Source organism: Notamacropus eugenii, chromosome 1 (assembly GCF_028372415.1).
Source record: "Notamacropus eugenii isolate mMacEug1 chromosome 1, mMacEug1.pri_v2, whole genome shotgun sequence".
NCBI lineage: Eukaryota > Metazoa > Chordata > Mammalia > Diprotodontia > Macropodidae > Notamacropus > Notamacropus eugenii.
Window position 1 is genome coordinate 323709002 of NC_092872.1, and position 23201 is coordinate 323732202.

Sequence of the window (23201 nt, forward strand, 5' to 3'; positions counted from 1 at the left end):
CTAATGAATATTTATTGATTGACCGACAAGTGTTCAAAATGGGAAAAAATTTCTGTATCAAATTTCTCTAATAAGGGTTTGGTATATAAACAACTAATAAAATTAATATTCATTCTTCAACAGATAACTGGGATGGTTCCCTGGGAAGTGGAAAGAGATACTGGGGAAAACTTATGATGACATAAAAACAAAAGACATCAATTAAAGCTTATGTTTTTAAAAAAATCAATGATTCAGGCACATAATGTAATGCAATAAAGGCCATAAGTACATATTTTGAGTAGGGAGGGGAAAAAGAGAAAGATACTATATTTGTTCCATGATGCCAAAGGCAGCCGCAATACCTTTATCTGCTTCTATCTGAATGTGATAAATGTCTGGTCATAGACAGTATTCTTCTGTTTTTAGTTCCAATTATGGTCAGTAGTTGGTGTCTAGCAGTTCTTACATAGCTGTGATCCTTCTTTGTGGGCCATATATGTGTCAGGCTAAGTGTAATAGTTATGTATGTGTGTTCGGTGTCCATCCACAAATCATAAACTCTCCGAGAGAGGTGCGACCTCAAGAAGTCATTTAGATCAACTTGTACTAAAAGGGTTTTGCAACATTTCCAATAAATGGTTATCTGCTTTTGCTAGATAATCTTTAATGAGGGGGAAAACCTGTAAACGCATCCTACTTTTGTACTGCTCTAATTAATAAAAAATTTTTCTTTATCTTCTTCAGAAAATAAATTCCTGTTAAAGAAATTAATAAAATTAAATTAGGAAAAATGGTAAAGCATTTATTAACTATGCTAAGCTTTGAGAGTACAAACACAACCAAGCAAGACTCAAGCAAGCAAGCCCAAGGAACTTATATTGTAATGAGGACAGACAACAGATATTACGGAGATTGTAGGAAAGGTTTTAGATCAAAATTTAACATGACATGGTGAGGTTGGAGGACCTATTGGGAGGAAGATAAATATGATGGTTGGAATGTAGTTGGCAAAGTGTGGAGATGACTAGGAAGTGAAGATGAAACACATCTTCTTTTTCTATGTAGTAAATGGACTTGAAACATTTACAAATGGCAAAGGTTTCTGATGCAGACATGGTAGTTCTGTTCAGTTTTGCTTAATTATTTTTCTTTTGCTACAAGGAAGAGCTGGATGTACAGGTGGAAAGGAAATTGGGAAACAGTGGTGATGTTAAAAAAATGATATCAATATGTTCAGTTTTGCTTGGAGAGATCTTAAAATATATATAGTGTTCACTAATTTACAGTATATAATTTTTCCAGCTGATTCTGTTTAACCTGGGGGAAAAAAAGAGACTTGGGGAGGGACATGATAGCTAACTTAAAATAACTTGTTCTATTTGGCCAAAGATGCTACAACCATAAACAAAGGCTTATGCCTGAAGAAGAAAGGTATTTGACTTAAAATATGGAATGAAATATGAATTTTTTGAACATGGCCAATGTGAGATTTTGTTTTGTTTAACTATACATATTTGTTTTAAAATTTTTTAAGCTGTTTCTCCCCTCATGGGAAGAAGGGAAATAAGAGGCATTGAAAATAAATTCTTATTAATTCAAAAAATTAAATTAAATTAGGGAAAAGGAGAAAGTATTATTAACTACACTAACTCTGAAGATACAATCATCTCTCTGGTAGGAGATGGGTAGCAGGCTTTATCTTTGGAACTCTGAAATTATGATTTTTCATTGCCTTGATCAGAGTTCTAAAATCTTTCAAAGTTGTTTTTTGTTATAACATTGTCTTTATATCAACTTCTAGTTCTGCTCACTACATTCTACATTAGTTCACAGAGGTCTTTGTAGTTTCCTCTTAAACTGTCCATTTTCTTATTTTTTATAGCATATACCATAATTTATTCAGTCATCCCCCAACTGAAGGGAATTTCTTTAGTATTGCTTTTGTCATCACCAAATGTGCATATGGATCCTTTTCCTCTTCCTTTGATATCTTTAGAGTTACATTTCTCAGATTATTTCATATGGTTGTCGATAGCCTGATTTTCTTTCACTGAAAACTTCCTTATTCATATTCTTTGACCATTTGTTTATTACTGAATGGCACTTCTTATAAATTTGAATTAGTTCTTTCTATATCTTGCATATGAGCCTGGATACAAAGATTTTTTCCCCCATTACCTGTTTCTCTTCTAATTTTAACTACATTGTTTTTGTTATTGCAAATTTTTAATGTTATATAACCAAAATTGCCTATTTTATCTTTTGAGATTCTATTCCTTTTCTGGTCACAAACTCTACCCCTTGAGGTAATTACTTCCTTGCTCCTCTAATATGCCTATGATGTTGTCTTTTATGTCTAAGTTTACTTATCCATTTGGAGATTACCTATATATTCATATTACCTTCAATAAATCACCAATCAATAAAATTGCCAATCACTAATAATCATAAAAATACACATTAAAATAACTCTGACATTCCACCTCACTCCTATCAGGCTAACAAAAATGACAAAAGAGAAAAATGGTGTTGGCCTAAATCTAGTTTCTACTAAATTGCTTTCTAGTTTTTGTAGATTTTGTAGATTAATATAATATCTATCCCAATAACCGGAGCCTTTGCGTTTACTGAACAGTGACTATGTTCGCTTGTTTCTATATGTTGAATATGCATTATTCCACTGACTAATCTCTTTTTTAAAGCAGTGCCAAATCATTTTGATAATTACTGTTTGTAGCATAGTTTGAGATCTGACATTGTTAAGTTCCCCTCTTTTCCTGTTTTTTCTCCCATTACTTCCCTTGAGATTCTTTACTTATTATTCTCCACATAAATTATATTTTTGTAACTCCATAATTTTTTTTGTACTTTTGTATAGACCAGAAAGTTAACTTAGGTAGTGTTGTCATTTTTATTATACTGGCTTAATCTACTCATGAGCAATTAATATTTCTCCAATTATTTGAGTCTGTCCTTAAAGTATTCTGTAGTGAGATCTTCACAGTTCCTCATTTTGTCTTGGTAGATATACTCCCAAATAGTTTACACATTTTGTAGCTGTTTTGTAGTTCTCTTCCTGCTTGGTTTTACTCATAATATTCAGCAATGCTGATAATTTATGTGGACTTATTTTATATCCTAAAACTCTGTTAAATTTTTTGTTTCAACTAATTTTTAGTTAACTAAGATTCTCTAAGAAATTTTGCTCCCTTTTTGTCTATGCTTATTACTTCAATGTCTCTTCCTTATCTTATTGCTATAACTAGCATTTCTAGCTATTTATATTTCATTATTTTAAATAATAGTGGCAAGAATAGACATTTTTGCTTTATCATTAATCTTATTGGAATAGATTTTAATTTTTCTCCATTACATATAATGTTTATTCTTAGTTTTACATAGGTGTTATTAATGATATTAAGGAAAAGTTCACAATTGTGCTTTCTAATTTGGGGCTTGTTTTTGTTTTTAATGGAAATGGATGTTAGATTTGGCCAAAGGCCATTTTAAAATCTACTGATACTGTGTTTGTTACTTATGTTATTGATGTGGCTTAATGTTTATTGTCTTCAGTATACCCAGCATTCCTTATGTAAATTCAACCTGGTCATAGTGTATAATCTTTATACTATGTTGTTGTAGCCTATTTGTTAAAATTTTACTTATAAATTAGTGTCAATGTTCATTAGGCATACGAGTCTAAAGTTTTCCTTCTCTGCTTTATTTCTCTCTTGTTTAGGAATCAAGATAATGTTTACATCATAGAAAGGGATTGGAATCCCTTTTTTCCTATTTTTGCAAATGGCTTATTTTACCTAGTTCTTTAGTTGATTTTTTTTTTCTTTCAGAGTTTATTTATGGCTTGTAAAACTACCTTTTCTGATATTTGGTTACTTAAATAATTTATTTCTTCTTTGGTCAGTGTGAGTGTTTTATATTTTTTAATGCATTTATTTTCTCTAATAATCAGCTTGTGCTCTCTTACTATTGTTTTCTGTGAAGAAATTTTTTATTTTTTCTATAATCTGTTCTGTGATGGAAAAATTTTTAAGAATTAAGCTGTCTCCAGTGACTATTTTCTTCAAAAAACCTTTAATTAAAAAAACCCTTTAATGAATATAATTATACTACAGTGTGATCAATAAAGTATGCCAAATATTTTTCATTTTCTAGTTCTTTTGGTAAGTTCTTTATCCCCCCAACAAATGATCAATTTTTGTAAGAGCGCCACACATGGCTAAAATATTCATAAACTCTTTTCCATTCTCACTCAAATCTCTAGTAATCTTTCTCTAAATTTTCTAAAGTTCTACTCAGCTCCTTAATTTATTTCTTGTTTAACAACTGGTTATATTTGTCCAGGTTTGAAAGGAGTACATTGAGGTCCCCCACTATTATAGTTTTACTGTATGTTTTCCCTTACAATTAAATTAATTTTTCTTTAAGTATTTACTTACCTTTGGGGTGTGTTATGTGTGTGTGTGTATTTTTAGTACTGATAATGATTCATTATCTATGATGCCTTTAAGCCTAATGTAGTTTCCCTTATCTTTTTTAAAATGTCTATATTTACTGTAGCCCTATCTGAAATCATGATTGCTACCACCATGTTTTAGTTCAGCTGAAACAAATATATTTTGCCCCAGACCCTCATTTTAAATATTTAAATTTATTTATTTTTTTATTTAATGTTTAAAATGTGTTTCTCAAAATAACACATTATTGAATTCTCTTTTCTAATCCAGCCCATCTTCTTCCATTTCATGAGTCCCTCTAGTTTACATTCATAATTGTTAATTGCATGTTTCCCTCTATCTCATGAACTTTGTTCTTTCTTGGCTTCCACTCTCTTTTTACAAATAAGAAGCCAGTAAAAGAAATGGAGTTTTTCTAACACTTTTGATCGATAAATGCAATGTTTCCAATCTTTTGCCTCTCTTCCATTCCCTTCGTCCCACCTCTGATCCCAGGGTTTTTACCTTTTTATATTTCTTTTAATTCCCTTTTCCTGTCTCCTTTACTGGAATTTATTGTGCTTATGACTTTCCCCTTATTTGTCTTTTTCTCCCTGTTAAATCTTTTAAAATCATTTTAGACCTTTACTGAAAAGTTATGGGGCTTTTCTAGATCCTAACATGCCACCATCTTCTCACAATCTCTCATGAGGATATATTCTTCTTATCTATCTCTATCTGGTAGAAATTACCTAAATAAAAATTCCCTACAGAAAAATTCCCTATTTGATAAAAACTGCTGGAAAAATTGGAAAGCAGGTTGGAAGAAATTACCAACACTGCACAGCACATTACACAATACATTATAAATGGATCTGTACCTTAATATTAAAGATCATACTATAAAAAGATTAGACACTAGTATATCACCTCCTTAACAGGTATGGATAAGAGATGTTTTCTTAACTAAACAAGAGATAAAGGCAATTATATAAGACAAAAATAGATAGCTTTGATTACCTGAAACTGAAAAGCTTCTGCACGTTAATGCATATAGGATTAAAAAGGAGGTGGCTGAATGGGAAAAAAATCTCTTTCAAATTTCTCTGATAGAGGTCTGGCATCTAAAATATATAAACAACTTATAAATATGTATAAGATTAATTACCATTCCCCAATAGAGAAATGGTCAAAGAATATTAAAAAACAGTTCTCAAAGGAAATACAAAGTATTCACAACTGCATGAAAAATGTTCCAAATCACTAATAATAAGAAAAATGCAAATCAAAACAACTTTGAGATTTTTACCTTACATCTTGAGAACTGGCAAAAAATTCAAAAATGGCAATAGTAAACATTGGAGGGGTTGTGGGAAGATAGGCATATTAATATGTTGGTGGAGCTGTGAAGTGGTACAACCATTTTATATAGCAATTTGGAATTATGTAAATAAATTGATGAAAATGTCCATATCCTTTGAGCCCAAAACTCTTTTAGGAGTCTCAGGACAAGGACAAGGAAGCAAAAAAGTCCTATATACTCCAAAATATTTATAGTGGAAAAAATTATAGAAGGAAGAATCAGAAACAATCAAATTCAACAATCCAGTGCTAAATAAATAAATCCAAAAATATATTACTACTTAAGAACTTTCTGCTTGATAAAAGTTAAAAAAAAAAAACTGGAAGTTGTAGGGTAAAAATTAAGCTTTTTTAAGACCAACACCTTATGCTGTATTACACAACAAATTAAAAGTATATATGTGACTTTAATGTTAAAGATCGTGCCATAAACAAACTAGAATAAAAAAATACATATTTCACAGCTATGGGTAGACATTCTTAATCAAATGAAGGATAAAGGCAATTACAAAAGTTATAAGAGATAATTTTGATTGCATAAAACTGAAAAGATTTTCCATGAATGGACCTAGGATAAGAAGGAACTTAATCTAATATGAAGAAATCTTTATATCAAATTTCTCAGATAAAGTTTTGGTATTGAAAATATGTAGGACAACTCTTAAATCTACAAAGAGAAAGAGAGAGTAATAGTCTCATTCTCTACAGTCTTTGACACTGCTGATAACTCTCTCCTCTTTAATACTTTTCTCTATTGAGGTTTTTGGGACACTACTGTCCTGGTTTTCCTCCTGCCTATCTGATCACTCCTTCCCTTTCTGCTTTGCTGGACCTTTCTCCAGATCATGCCCTCTCATCCTTGGTGTCCCTCAGAGTTCTGTCCTGGGTCCCTTTCTCTTCTCCTTCTATACTACTTTACTTTATGAACGCATCAGTTCCTATGGATTTAATTACCATCTTTATGCTGATGATTCTCAGATCTACCTATCATGTCACAATCTCTCTACTGATCTTGTTATCTCCAACTATCTTTCAGAAATCTCAAGTTGGATATCCAGGAGACATCTTAAACTTAATATATCCAAAACTGAATTCTCTGTCTTTTCCCCTAAAACTTCCTTCCTCCTACCATCCCTATTTTTGTACAGTACAACATCATCCTCCCAGTCCCTCAAGCTCAAAATCTTGGAAGTCAACCTGGACTCCTCATTCTCTCACTCCCCATATACAATCTATCGCCAAGACCTCCCAATTTCACCTTTGCAACATCTCTCAAATACACTCTCTTCCCACTTTTGAAGCTTCCACCACTCTACTAAAAACCTTATCACCTTGGAACTGAGTTATTGTAATAGCCTGATGGTGGTTCTGCCTGCCTTGGGACTCTCCCCACTCCAATCCATCCCCCATTTAGCAACTAAAGTGGCTTTCCTAAAGTGGAGATCTGATCAGGTCGCCCCTTCTACTCAATAAACTCCAGTGGCTTCCTACTGCCTTCAAAAGCAAATAAAACATGCTCTGTTTGGCATTCAAAGCCCTTCATAATGTAGCCCTGTCCTACCTTTCCTGTTTTCTTACACCTTGCTTTCTAACACCCACCTTTTGATCCAATGACACTGGCTTCCTCCAACAAGACACTCTATCTCCCTCTCGTCCAGGTATTCTCTCCAGCTGTGCCCAATGCCCAGAATACTCTCGATTACCTACTCTGTCAACTGACCTCCCTGTCTTCCTTTAGTATTTTGTTCAGTTGTTTTTCAGTCATATCCAACTCTTCAAACCCATTTGAGGTTTTCTTGGCAAAGATATCAGAGTGTTTGCCATTTCCTTCTCCAACTTATTTTACCAATGAGGAAAATAGGGTTAAATGATTTGCCCAAGGTCACACAGCAAGTATCAAGGGCCAGATTTGAACTCAGGAAGCTGAAGGTCTTCCTGTCTTCAGGCTAGGCACTCTTTCTACTATACCACCTAGCTACCCTGCCTTCCTTTAAGTCTCAAATAAAATCCCACCTTCTACAGGAAGCCTTCCTCAACCTTTCTTAATTCTAGTGCCTTTCCTCTCTTAGTTATTTCCTATTTATCCTGTGTGTAGCCTGTTTGTGTATACTTTTTTGAACATTGTCTCCCCTATTATATTAGGATCTTCTTAAAGGTAGGAACTTTCTTCTATTTCTTTTTGTATGCCAAGTTCTTAGCATGGTGCTTTTTAAAAAAAAATGTTTTTCAGGGAGTCCAGTAATTCTGAAATAATTTCTTTTTTTTTTTGTTTTGCCTTTTTTTAATAAATTTTTTTGAATTAATGAAAATTTACTTTTCCCTCTGAGAAAGATAAAAAATCACTCTTATTAACATGTATAATCAAGTAAAATGCCACACTGATCATGTTCAAAAAAAAAAGACAATCTATATTTCTGAATTCATCACCTCTTCATCAGGAGGTAGGCAGCATGTTTCATCTTAAGTCCTCAGGAATCATGGTTGGTTATTCCACTGATCAGAGTTCCTAAGTTTTTCAAAGACTCATCTTTATAATACTGGTCTGACCTTTGCAAGTTCCTGGCCTGGATTTGGATCAGAACAGCATACTTGTAGGCTTAACCCTTTTTGGAGTTCCAGTCGACTGTTGATGGACTCAGTCATTATCAATCATTTGGAAAGTTCTATTGGTTCAGTATTAGAATAGCAGGTTTCCCTTTTGTCTAAGATTCCTGCCCTAGTTACTTCCCATCCTGAGCCTTTCTAAGGTGAACTCTCCACTTTTGCTCCTTTTGGACTTATAGCCTTTCAAGCTATAAGCATCCCATTTCTGGTCTTGTGGATCCTGGCCCTGGCTTTGCTGGACCCCTATTGCTATTTGCTGTTGGTTTCTGATCAACTTCTTGGGAGTAGCTAAGTGATGAAGTGCAGGGCCAAGTCAGGAAAACTAATTTTCCTGAGTTCAAATATGACCTGAGACACATCCTAGCTGTGTGACTCTGGACAAATTATTTAACCTGTTTGCCTCCATTTCTTCATCTGTAAAATAAGCTGGAGAAAAAAATAACAAACCACTCCAGTATCTTTACAAAGAAAATCCCAAATAAAGTTATAAAGAGTCAGACATGACTGAAAAATGACTGAACAACAAATTCAATTTCTTGATCATTTTTCTGATGCAAACTTCAGTTTTACTGATACAGCTATGCAGAAACTAGATTGCCTGCCTCTCAGTCATGAAACCATCTTGGCAGGAAGAATATGACACATGCTGCATCTCAAATTTTTTCTTTGTCCAACTTTTCTCCTCTTGAGTGTGTTTAAACCTAGAATTTCTAATTAACTTTTTTCTTTTTTAAAAATAAATTTTTATCATTATCTTTTTATCCTCACTAGAATTTTTCCCTCCTCCTTTGCTACCCAGAGAACTATCCTATATAAAAATAATTTTTAAAGAAAAAAAGAAAAAGGAAAAGAAAAAAATTGATAAAACTAGTCAATATATTGAAAAAGTCTACAAATATATGCAGTATACCATTCCCATGGATCTCCCAGCTCTGAAAAGGAGTGAAATAGGAATATTTCCTTATATCTCTTCTTAGGAATCATATTTGTTCTTGGTAATTTTGCAACATTAATTTTTTATTATTTTGTGGTTTTTCTTTCCGTTTGCATTGTTATAATCGTTGCGGAGGTTTTTTATCTCTGTTTTACTCTGCATCAGAGTATATAAATCTTTCCATGTTTGTCTGTACTCACAGTATTGTTTGTTATAGCAATAATATTCATCATAGTCATGTAGTATAATTTATTTAGCCATCCTATTTCATTTCTAGTTCCTTGCTACCACAAAAAATACAACTTGTGCTGCTATTCTAGTTTATATGGTGACTTCGTATTAATGATCTCTTTGAGGTACATACCTAGTAATTGTATCTCTGGGTTTAAGGGTGTAAACAGACATAGGATTCATTTTACTTTTATAATTCCAAATTGCTTTCCAGAGTGGTTGTATTGATTCACAGTTCCACTAACAATGCACTAGTATTCCTATTGTCCCATAATCTCATCCAACATTGACTATTCCAATCTTTTGTCATCATTATCATTTTCTTGGTGTGAAATGAAACTTTAAAGTTGTTTTGATTTGGATTTCTCTTATTAGTGATTTAGAGCATTCTTACATATGAATTCTAATAGTCAGTAATTCTTTTGCTCATAACTGTTAAATCGCATATTTCAATTAATCAAGAAACACTTATTAAGTGCCTATTATATGCCAAGCATAGTGCTAAATGCTGGGCAGGAGGTTTTAGGAGGAAAGACAATAAGCTCTAGATTGGAGGTCAAAGCATGGATAAAAATTAGGGTTATAAGGAAAAGCAGATGGAGAGATGAAAAGATTGGGTAAGAGGATTTCAGATTTTTTAACATAGAGATTGCACATCTGTGGATGATGACAAGAACAAGGGTAGGACCATATTTGTGTGACTGAGGTGAGGTGGAAAAGAAGCTCATAGGAACTGAGTAAGCTGAGGAAATGAATAGTTAGGTCCTGAAGATCTGTAGTATGAAGGTAGGAGTTGGGAAGGAGAGAAAAATTGTGAGCCAGGTACAGAACTCATTGAGGAAGAAAGGTGGGGAGGGAGTGTCTATAGACAAAAAATACTAGGATTTTATTGGGTATATAAATAGAATGAAACTCAAAGGAGGAGAGCTTACTGAGTGATAGAGGTACAGAGAGAGAACCTGGAAGTAGCAACGGAGAGTTGGGAGCCAAGAAGTTTGAGTAAAGGTACAGCCAGTACTGGAAAGGGTGCCAAGAAGTCTGTGTCATCTAGGGAGCCAAATTTCAGCATCAGATAGTAGATGGAAGGAGTGGGAGAAAAAAAGATTTAAGATGAAGGGAAGCTTTTTGCCTATGAAACAGGCATTCCAGAGGGTTCAGAATCACAGAGACATACCAAGTATGAGAATGTTCACTGAATGGGGGGAACCACTTCTCTTCCCAAAGAAGTTTAGAGATTAGGTTGGAGGCAAGAGCAGTATGAGAGGGGAGGCAAGTGGCTATATAGGAAGGTCTGCTTTAGTACTCCTCCCAAGAGTGAAGATTAAGCAAGAAAATGGTACAGCAGGAGATGAAAGTCAAGTCTGAAAACAGGAGAAAAGTGCCCCTTTTCCACCAACTTTCCTCTTACTTCCCTTCCCTCAAGAAAACTGGTACAGTAGAAGATGGAAGATGAGGTCAAAGGGATGCTTGTTACTCTGCACCAGAGGTTCTCCAAATCCTGGTTGTTTGAATGGGCTGGCAGCAGGAGAGGAAAGTTGCCTTGTGCAGCTTTGGATGGAAGTTGTTACTTTAGAGCAGAGGGAACTCGCTTTGGCCTCCTTCCCTCAGGCACTTGGCGCAGCCAACAAGAGATAGAAGGCAAGGAGTGCAATACAGGAATATTTGGCTCCTCTTCACCTGAGGGGGTTGAAGTGGAAGCACTAGCAGGAAGCAGTACATGTACATGAGAAAGTCCTTTGTTGAAGATGTCTTGCCCAGTCCCTTGCCACCCTCCTTCTAGGGAGATGCTATGCCCAGCAGATAGAAGGCACAGGCACTCCCTAGTTGGAGGAAAGGTTAGCTCCTTTTCTCACCCTAGGAGGCTGTGTTTAATAAAAGTTTATTAATCGATTGTTGATTGAACAAGAATCCCTTCTACAACATGACTGTCAAATGGCCATGCAGTCACTGTATAGTCACAGTTCCAGTGATGGCAACTTACTGCCACCAGAGGTTTCCCATTCCACTTTGAGATAGCTCTGTGTTAAAAAACTTTCCTTTACATTGAGTCTAAAGGTCAGGGGGAAAAATTGTGGTCTCTTACCTGATAATAAGGAATCTTATACTATAAAGTTCCTCATACCTATCATACTGCATCATTTCCTCCTACCTCCCACCACCAGGAAGCAGAAAGGAGTGAGTCAGAGGACCAGAACTGAAATTACCTTCAGGGACAAGACAGAGGCAGAACAGAAGCAGAACAACTAAGGGCTCAATGAAGATATTAAAAGAAGCTTCACCTGAAACTGGCTGGATGTTTAGGGTCTGGAATCTCTCTCTAAATTTCCCATCCTTACCCTGAATATTGAGGAGACCACCCAGAGCCTGAGTCAGATCTCAGGCATGTACAAAAGGGACCAAGTAATTCAGCCAAATTCAGTGAGGACAAGGGTTAGGCTAGGAATGGAGCAGGTCTCAAAGAACTTTGTAAGTTACTAAACCAAGTGCCTGCCAAATTCCCAGGCCCAAGTTAGGTCCCTGCCAATATGGGTCAAATCCTTACCTTGGTATGCCATGCTGCTCTCTGCTGATTCACAGCCTCCTTAAGTCTTTGTCTCAGTGCCTCTAGGTTCTTCTGTACTTTGTCCATCTCCCCAGTTATGTGCTTGGGGCTGCAATATTCCATGATGTCTGGCAAAAATACATCCTGTTTACCAGTATTAGGAATACCTATAGGATTGACATCCAGTACCGTATCCTACAAAAAGTGAGAAGTCTCTATCAGGTACCTGGGTTTCAGTCCTGCTTCAGAACCTTTTCACCCAAACACCTCCCCAAATCCAACTCAATCTTCTCCCAAGCAAATGAATCAATCACTCAGGTCCCCTCAAGCCCATCCCTGAACTTAAGGAAACAAAAGGCATTTGGCCAAATAGAACAGTGCACTACTATAACTGTCTTAGTCTTGCAATGACCCTGTAAAAAAGCCCAGCTGCAGAGAAGCTTAGTGGGGTACATATGTCAGTACTGGAAATAGCTGAATGGAAACAATGAAGTAACAATTAGAATTACAAACAATATTCAAACTAAACATACATTTTCCTTTAGAACTTGAGGGTTCTTGTAACACGTTCCATACAAACATTGGTAAGTTGATCTTCCTCCTAAAGAAAAGTGCTTGATCACCCCTTCCTGTCTTTGCCTAATCCCACTCTTTCTGTATCAGTCATTCAGTCATCCATTGCTATATCCTAGCCACAAACTAGAAAGCAATTTTTAAAAATATGAATTCTGCAGGAAGATGAAACACTAAATACCTTTTGCACAAGCAGTGAGCAAAGGCAAGCTCAGGGCTGTCCAATCTGTAGACTCCAACAAATACTGATTTTACAAGTAGCTCCCACCCTCTCATCCACAACCTCTGAACCATTCTCCAAACTCCAATTTAGCAAACAGGTAGGTGGCACAACTGAGTGCTGAAGAGTCTAGAGTCAGGAAGCGCTACATTCAAATCTAGACTCATACGCTAGCTATGTGATTTAGAAAAGTCATTTAATCTTTGTCTGCTTGAGTTCCCTCATCTGTAAAATGGAGATAATAGTACCTACCTAGCAGGACAATGGTGAGGATAAAATAAGATATTTTGTAAAGTGCTTTGCAAACCTTAAAGTGCTATATAAATGCTAGCATGGTGGTGGTGGTGGTAGGAGTAGTAGTTGTCATCATCATCATCTTCATCTCAAATCTCCAGTAGAATACTATAATCTTAGGGCTAAATGGAACTGAGGACCTCTAGCCCAAACCCTTGAAGAATTCCCTCTATTCTAGAGGTTCTAAATTTTTTTGTGTGTCATAGGGCCCCTTTAGCAGTCTGGTCAAGCCCATGGACCCCTCCTCAGAATAATGTTGAGGGTTGCAAATTGAGGGCATGACCTTCAGTTGGGGAATGGCTGAACAAGTTGTGGTATGTGAACATAATGGAATACTGTTGTTCCATAAGAAATGATGAGGAGGCTGACTTCAGAAAAACGTGGAAAGACTTACATGAACTGATACAAAGTGACTTCAGAAAAACCTGGAAAGACTTACATGATCTGATGCAAAGTGAAGCAGAACGAGGAGAACATCATACAAAGAAACAGCAAAATTGTGCACTGACTAACTGTGACAGATTTAGCTCTTCTCAGCAATGCAAGAACCTAATACAACTCCAAAAGACTCATGATGGAAAATGCTTTTCACATCCAGAAAAAGACCTATGGGATCTGAATACATGATTTAATCTAGTGCACTTTCTAGATTTGTTTAGAGTAATTGCACTGCTTTCTGCTACTCTGCCTCTCTCTAGTAATGTTCTAATTGCAAAATGGTGAGATGGTCAGTTATAGATATGTCAGTATGTGTCTCCTTCTATTGCAGGAACCATCAGCCTTGAATTCTAATTCCAGGCCTTTTTATTCTAGGGCCAATCAGTCTAACTCTAATCAGAATTTTGGAAGATCACTTACAATAGGAAGTTTTGACCATTAAAAGTCAAAGTGGTTTCATCAAAAACAAGGCATTACAAATTAACATAATTTCCCTTTCTGGCAAGATAACTAGGCTGGTAGACATCAAGGAAATACTATAGACATGATAAAGACAGATTTCAAGAAAGTATTTGCTAAATCTCTCAAAGTATTGAGATATAAGACCTATTTTGACTTCCAGGAGCCAAGATGATGAAGTAAACAATAAGTTTCTCTCACCCTCGCTTACTGACCTTGAAAAACCCAGAAAATATCACCCCAAGAAACGTGCTGTAACAGTGGAACCAGCAGAAAGATGAGGTGTAGAAGTCTTTTAGCTCAGGAAGATAGGGGGATTAACAGGAAAGCTCCCTCTTGCTATGGCTGAAGGGGACCAGTACAAGACTTGAGGCATCATGGTAAGCCAGCAGAAAACCCCACCTCAGCAAACTAGTGGAAGATCTTGAGCCCCAGAATGGTGGAGCAGGCAAGTGCCAACAGCAGGACCTCTACCTCTCACCCACCTCCACCACCCCCCCTCATATGCCTTGGCACAGCCAGGGGAACCAGCAGATGCCAGCACAGAGAATTATTATGTGCACCAGCAGACAGGCATCCATCAGTAGCTGAACCTACCCATGCTCTAGTACAAGCCCTGATTAGGAGGCGACCTCCAACAGTCAGATCATTCCCATTCCATGAACTTCAGTGTAACCCCTGGGAAACCCAGAAAAACCCACCAGGCCTCGGCACATACCAACCACCACCACCAGCTCCACCTCAGCACCAGGTAAGCTGCCAGAACCCTAAAGCCTCCAGCTGCCAGCACCTGAGACCCCAGCACACAAAGCCAGTAACTATGTCCCTAGTCCCCAGCACAAGAAGCATGGGACAGTGGCCCCCTGTACCCCAGAAGCAGAGATCAACTTTAAAAGTCAGAAAAAAGAAAAACACCATGAGCAAAAAGCAACAAAGTAAAGCAATGACCATAGAGAATTATTATGGTGACATGGAAGATCAAAGCACAAATTTAGCAGAGTACAATACTGTCAATATATTCATCCGAAATCTCAAAGGGGAATATGAACTGGTCTCAAGCCCAGTTACTTGGAAGAGCTCAAGAAGGATTTTAAAAGTCAAACAAGAGAGGCAGAAGAAAAATTGAACAATTCTTTTAAAATACAATTGACAAAATAGAGAAAAGTATACTGAAGAAATCAACTCCTTAAAAAGAAGCATTTTTAATCTTAACCTATGTTTTTGAAAGTCATTTGGAAACAATCAGAGCTATAATCCTTTGTACATGTGGTTCTGAAACAGTTAAGAACCTGGGAAGGACCTATAGCGCATCAGGCCCAGGTGCCAGGACATGTTGTCAGAGGGTTTCAGTTCAGTACTAAAAAGGCTTTTGCCTGTAAACCATCTGGGTTTAGTTATAATATTCAGTACCATGGTCCATTGTGCCTAAGGCCTCTGCATATCAGGCATAGATTTGCCAAATGACTTTATCTTGGGATTTATCTGTACCTGTGGTTAGAATTCAGGAGCTATGATTTTTTGTTTCCAACTTCCTTTAAAGGACTCTCTTGCTTCTTGATATATATGTTCCTGTGATTTCCAAGTCTGCTTTGCAAAATTGAGTCATTGACTGTTTACATCATTTCCCTTCTGAGTTGTCCAGACTATTTCTTTCTTGGTGGATTAATGTTTAGTATTCCAAATTTTCACTTTTTACCAAATTAAATCCAATGAATTGCCTGATTTATTAAAATTCTAAAAAAAAAAGTAGAACTGGTCAAATGGAAAAGGAGGTACATAAGCTAACTAGAGAAAACAATTTGTTAAAAATTAGAATGGGGCAAGTGGAAGCTAATGACTCTACGAGACATCAAGTATTAAGTCAAACAAGTCATCAAGTATCAGTCAAACAAAATCAAAAGAATGAAAAAATAGAATAAAATGTAAAAAACTCAATGGAAAAACAACTGACCAGGAAAATAAATCCAGGACACATAATTTAAGAATTATTGGTTTACCTGAAAGCCATGATCAAAAAAAGAATCTGGACAGCATCTTTCAAGAAATCATCAAAGAAAACTGCCCTGAGGTCCTAGAACCAGAGATATAAGATATAAGATGGCAAGATGTAAATTAGATAATAATACAGCTATTAAATGGACTGTCATTGACTCAAAGGGAAGCCTCTACTGGAGTGCCCCAAGTATCTGTCCCTCATGCCATTCAGCATTTTAATTAAAGCCTTGCTTGACAAATTTATAGACAGCTATCCCTCTCAGTTTCGTTTTAACACATTGGATGAAATCCCAGGTCCAAAAACATCTCAATCTAGAATAATAGGCCAAACTTAATAAGATAAAATGTAACAGAGAAAAATGTAAAGGTCTGTAGTCAGGTTCAAAAATCAACTTCAAACACACAAGATCAAGGAGCATGTCGAAAATGTCTATAGGTTTTAATGAATTGTGAGCTAAGTGTGTCAATAATATGGCATGGAAACCAAAAAAGCATATGCTATGTTATGGTATCCAGAAAAAAGAGAGAATATTTCCATTATATTATATCCTAATCAGGCTACAGATGGAATACTGTCTTTAATTCTATCTATCACTTCTTTGAAAAAACATAGGCTAGAATATACCCAGAAAAGGGCAACCAGGATGGAGAGAAAACTGGAGAATATCCTTTATCAGCATCATCAGAATGTTCTTTATTATTTAAGGCAGTGTAATCTTGTGGTAAAGTACTGAAATGGAGTGAGGAAAACTTAGGTTTGAATTATGCATCATGGTCTTAATATATTTGTGCGATCCTGAGCAAGTAATTTAAGGTAGACTCATCCTCTAAATTCCCTTCTGGATTTAAAGCTATGATACTAGTCTTTAAGGATGTTTAACCTGGAGAAGAAAAGATTTAATGGGAGCATAATATTTGTCTTCAAATATTCAATGAGCTGTCATGAGAAAGAAGGATTCATTTGGTTCTGCTTGCCCCAGAGAGCAAAACAAGGAGCAATGGGAGGAAGTAAGAGAGGCAGATTTAGGATTAAAGTTATGAAAAACTTTCTAAAAATAAAACTATACAGAAGTAGAATAAGTTGCCTTGAGAAATAATAGTCTCCCCCTCATTTAAAGTCTTCCAAGGACAAGCTGAATGACCATTCATTAGAGTTGTCATAGAAAAGATTTCTGACACAGAAAGATCTACATTACATGAAACTGATGCAATGTGAAAAAAATAGCACCTGGAAAGCAATATACACAATGTAAATGGAAATAACAAAAAAAAATGAAGAAGGGACCTGGACCTAAAGAAGAGACATGAGAAAATGCTTCCCCCCTACTCCTTTGCAGAGGCATATGTGTTTACTGGGAGGGAGGGGGTCCACAAGTGTGGAGGGATTAATATTTATTGATTTTGCCAAATTTTTTCTCTTCCTCTTCTTTTCTTTTTAAAAATTCTTTCCCATCCAGGAGGGGAGAAAGGGAGGGAAATGAGGAAATACAGGCAGAACAGGGGTGGGAAGCTCTTCTTGGTCAGGTATGGCCAACTAGACAGCCTCTGCGGTAACTTCTAATTCCTAGATCCTGGGTCTCAGGGCCTCCTATCCCAGAAGCTATTAGCATAGTTCCAATCTCAGGTCCTCTCAGAATCTTACAGTCTCAAATATAGAAGGGATTTCCTGACCTTCCTCACACTTCTGAATATTTGTAATATGGCATCCAATCATATAATGACTGAAACTACTCTCTTATCTTGCTTCTCTAAGGTTTTCTCTTAACTGCTAAATCCCTTTCTTGTCATTCTTTATTCTAATAACTCACTCTTTGATATCTGACACTATCAATCACCCCTAGTTCCTCCATCTTCATTCCTTCCTTCCTTGTCACAATTCAATAAAAATTTATTAAGCACTTACTATGGGCTAATTCTCTTCTAGGAAGCCTTTCAGTTCCTTCCCAGTCTCCTTTGCTGGATCCTCCTCCTTTTCTAAGGTGCTTTCCTGGAACAACTTCTCTCTATATATACCTTTTCTTCCTTAGTGATTTCATCAGTTCAAATTAGTTCAATTATCACCTCTCTCCTGAATTTTAGGAGTTAATTACCAACTGTTTGCAGAATATCTCCACCCAGATATTCTGTCAGCACCTCAAACTTCCTCCAAAACCTTCCTCTAAACTTCCACATTTGTGGTTGCCACCATCCTTTGAATTATCAGTTGGAAACCTTGGAGTTGCCCTGGACTCTACTCTTCTAACAATCAATTTAGCCAGGCCTAATTGGTTTTTTCTCCTTATCTCTTGATTCCATCTCTTTTTCTCTACTCATATAGCCTCTACCCTACTTTCAGCCTACATCAACTCCTAGAACTCCTTGCTCTAGTTGTCTCTTCCATCACTAGTATATCCCTCACATAGCTGCCAAAATTATATTACTAAAATGCCTTCCCCAAAAACTTCTAAATTTCTCAGTAGCTCTCTATTACCTCAAGAATCAAATACAAAATCCTTAGTCTAGCATTTAGGCAACCTACAACCTGGTTCCCATCTGTTTTTCAGTATTATTTCATATTACTCTTTTTCACATATTCTTTATTCTAATCTAAATGACTGGCTAATTTTTATATACTTCTTCAATACTGCTTCTACCCCTCTGCACAGTTGGCAACTTATATTTGGAATGTATTCTCTCCATACTTCCACTTCTTGGAATCCCTAGATTCCTTTAAGATATTGCTCAGATGCCACTACAAAGCCTTTCTAGATTTCCTCTAGTTATTAAAGTTCTAGCCCTGATGAAATTACCTTACATTCTATCCAACCATTCTGGAAAGAAATTTGGAATTATACCCCCAAATCTCTTAAACTGTATATACCCTACAATCCAACAAGAAAGAAGGAACAAGACCCATAGGTACAAAAATATTTATAGCAGCTTTTTTTGTGGTGGTAAAGAATTGGAAACTTATGGGACACCCATCAACTGGAAAATGACTGAACAAGTTGGGATATATGAATGTGATGGAAAATTACTTACGTTGTAAGAAATGTGGAAGACTTGTATTAACTGATAAAAAGTGAAGTGAGCAAAAACAGGACAGCAATTTCAATAATAACGGCAAAACTATAAAGAGGATCAACTTTGAAAGATTTAGTAATTCTGATAAACATAATGACCAACCACAACTCCAAAGGACTCATGATGAAACTCTTCAGTTTCACAGTCCACAAAGAGCTCAGAATGAAGATAGGATATTTTCTTCTCTCTTTCTTTTTTTAGACATTATTAATGTGGGATTTTATTTTGCATGACTATACATATTTGTAATAGGTTTTGCTTTTCTTGCCTTCTCAATGGATGGAGAAAGGGGAAAAGGGAAATAATTGAGAACAGAAAAAAATTTTAATGAATTTTTAAAAAGTAAAATCTTAAAAGCTATAAAGAAATTACTTTGTATTATTTTGTATATGCAATATATTTCCTTATTTGTGTACATGTTCCATTCCACATAGATTCCATCTATGCCTTGGCATTGGTATTATCTTGGCATAGCTTACAAAGTATTAATACCAACATAAGCTCTTTAATGGTAAGAATTGTTTCATTCTAGTCTTTGTATCCCCAGCACAGCACCTTGCATATAATAGGCACTTAGTATCTGATGAATTTAAGAGACCTCATTTATTCAATCTATTTTTTTAAATTTGATTTCATTGGTAAGGAACAATTAGTGGGAAATTCCCTCTACCAATGCAGATCTGCAACTATTTCACAACCTAGAGAGTTGCTTGGAGAAGTAAGAAGTTGGGGGAATTTTCCAGGGTCAAAAGGCTAGTATATATCAGAGGGAGGTTATAAACTCAGGTTTTCTTCACTCTTTCTATGCATACCTGACCAAAATCCCTTTTATAATATCCCTGAAGAGTAGTTATACAATCATCTTTTAAACACGGTCAAGTGAGGAAGAACCTTTCAAAGCATCTCCTTCCACTTTTTGATAGCTCTAATTGTTTACATTTTCCAATCCAATTCTCTGTAATTTCTACCAATAGTTCCAATACTTTCTTCTGAAGCTTAAGCAGAATATGTCTGATTTTTCTCCCATATAATAGCTATCACATTAAAATCTCCCATTTACCTCTTCTCCAGGCTAAACAATCACAGTTCTTCAAGTGATCCTCCATGGTCTCCAATTCCTTCACCATTCCCAAGAGCCTCTTAAAGATATTCAAGAATTACAATGTTCTTCCAAAATATAACACCCAGACTTGGATACAGTACTCTTGATATACAGTCTGACTACAGAAGAATACAGAAGGACTTCCACTTCCATTGTTCTGAATATTTTGCTAAAAGCTTTTGAGATTCCAAAACTCATTAGGTTTGCATTGACTAAAACTTCCAGATCTGTTGTCCAGCTACACCTCTATCAACCTATACTTCAACATTGTGGGTTTTTTTAAACCCATATGCATGTCTTTACACTTACTAGATTTGGTCCATCATTCTTGACTGTCATATTAGCTATTGTTTCTAGTTTTGTGTCATCTACAAATTTCATATAGATTCCATCTATGCCTTTATCCAAGCAAATGATAATAGCAAAGGCCAATTTCAGGTCCTTCCATTTTGAGAGCCATCAACTATGCTAGCTAGCAGCTTGAAAGTTCACAGAAGAAAAGACAGCACAGAGACTGAGGAGAAAAGTTGGAAAGAGATAGTTGGAAAGGTTATTAAGTCAGAGGAATGCTGTAAGCACAGCATTAGTGAAGAGAACTCATAAGTGTCATTCCAACCACTTCTGAAATTAAATGTTCTTATGAACAAAGAACCATCTGAAAAGAAGTCTACAGGTAGCAGACTTTTGATGTCTCTCATGACAACCTACCCACATGCTCTCAGAATCCCTGACTCAAAATATCCATGTATATGTTTTTTTTCTTTCCCAGAAAAGAAGATAAAACACATCCCAGTTCAGGAAAAAAAATCTGCATTTCTAACTTGAAAGGACAAAAGGATGATTTCTGATCAACCTATACAGAACAGGAGCTAGCCCAGTTATCTTTATTTTTTTTACCTAGCCAGTTAAACCTAATTAGTACTGCTGAAGCCCAGACACACTGAGTTTTCTTTCATCCTTGTCTTGCCAAAGCAAAAGCTACTCTCTCTGTCCATGTATCTCTTAGGACGCTGAGCATCAGACATACTTAATACATGCTAATATTGCAGCTCCCAGGACCAATTTGGGAGGTAAAAGAGTATTTTGGTTGTCGCAGTCAAGATGGAAGAGTAAACTCACTTGAACTCTCCCCCAAATCCCTCCAAATACCTTTTGAAAATGACTCTAAACAAATTTGAGAGCAGGAAAACCCACAAAAATATGAACTGAAACAAATTGCCAGCACAACTTAGAAAGTCAACAGGAAAGGTCTGTAGCACCAGAGTAAGAGAGGGGCTCAGTCCAGTTACGCCAGTGCATACCCAGTCCCAGCAAATGCAAAGCTAGTCTCAGAGCAACTGAATGAGTGGAATCAGTGGCAGTTTCCAGACCTCTCAGCCCACAGACACCAAAGACAACTTAGAAGGTCAGGAGGAAAGGTCTATCACAGCTGAGTGAGTGTAGAGCATAGTCCAGCACTGGCTATAAGAGCACAGACCTGGTCCCAGCAAACCAGTAGCAGACCTTGGGAATGACTGAAACAGGAGATGCAGTTACAGTGGCTGCTTCTGGAGCTCTCGCACACAGACAGTAAGGGAGTAGAACAACTGATAAGAAGGAGATTAAAGAGGTCTTCTTGCTAGCACTAAAGCAGGACTCTGTTTCTTTGCCCAAATTCAAATCCAGGTCCCATTCCTGGATGGCAGTCCCAGGGTGAAGAGGAGCCCTAACATAGTAGAACTTCTGGTCACAGTGAAGGGGGAACCCTCCTCAAAGTTCCAAAGCAGAAAAGAATGCATGTTGTCACTCAGACCAGAGCACAAGCTAGGAGAGAAGTAAACACTTCTCCTTTGATCATACCACCTTACTACCTTGGAAAAACTGAAAACTTATAGGTCCCTAGAAATATCTCTGAAAAAAGCTGTACAAAATCCATGAAGTTTGGGACAGTTCACCCTCCAGGATGGAAGCAGAGCCCTACTTTAACAAAGAGTTAAAAGTCAAGTCATAGGCTGGGAAAATGAGCAAATAACAGAAAAAAAACTCTATTGAAAATTACTATGGTAGTAAGGAAGATCAAAACACACTCAGAAGAAGACAAAAAGTCAAAACTCCTATATGCAAAGCCTCCAATAAAAATATGAATTGGTCCCAGGACATGGAAGAGCTCAAAAAGGATTTTAAAAAAACGAGTAAGAGAGGTAGAGGAAAAACTGGGAAGAGAAATAAGAGTGATGCAAGAAAATCATGAAAAATGAGTCAACAGCTTGGGAAAGGAGACACAAAAAATACTGAAGAAAATAAACACCTTAAAAAACAGATGAGGCCAAATGGCAAAAGATGTACAAAAAGCCAATGAGGAGAAGAGTGCCTTAAAAAGCAGAATGCCCAAATGGAAAAAGAGGCACAAAAGTTTACTGAAGAAAATAATTCCTTAAAAATGAGAATGGAGCAAATGGAAGCTAATGACTTTATAAGAAATCAAGAAATAATAAAACAAAACCACAAGAATGAGAAAATAGAAGACAATGTGAAATATCTCTCTGGAAAAACAACTGACCTGGAAAATAGATCCAGGAGAGATAATTTTAAAATTGTTGGACTACCTGAAAGCCATGATCAAAAAAAGAGCCTAGACATTATCTTGCAAGAAATTATCAAGGAAAACTGCCTTGATATTCTAAAACCAGAGGGTGATATAGAAATTGAAAGAATCCACTGATCATCTCCTGAAAGAGATCCCAAAATGAAAACTCCCAGGAATATTATAGCCCATTTCCAGACTTCCCAAGTCAAGGAGAAAGTACTGTAAGCAGCCAAAAAAAAACAATTCGACTATCATGGAACAAAAGTGAGGACAATACAAGATTTAGCAGCTTCTACATTAAAGGATCAGAGGGCAAAGGAGCTAGGACTACAACCAAGAATTACTTAACCAGCAAAACTGAGTACAGTGTTTCAGGGAAAAT

General features: G+C 36.3%; 1 protein-coding gene across 3 annotated transcripts in view; it reads right to left on the reverse strand.

The window, feature by feature from the left end:
• The window catches only part of TEDC1 (tubulin epsilon and delta complex 1), an 87049-nt gene that overhangs the window by 24958 nt on the left and 38890 nt on the right, over positions 1-23201 (reverse strand). For 2 of the 3 annotated variants that reach the window (XM_072629646.1, XM_072629647.1), the window contains one exon: positions 12110-12304. The exons of the other annotated variant lie outside the window; for it this stretch is intronic. In XM_072629646.1, the coding sequence (XP_072485747.1) occupies positions 12110-12304 (195 nt within the window). The remainder of the gene's footprint in view (positions 1-12109; positions 12305-23201) is intronic. 3 annotated transcript variants of the gene reach the window in all.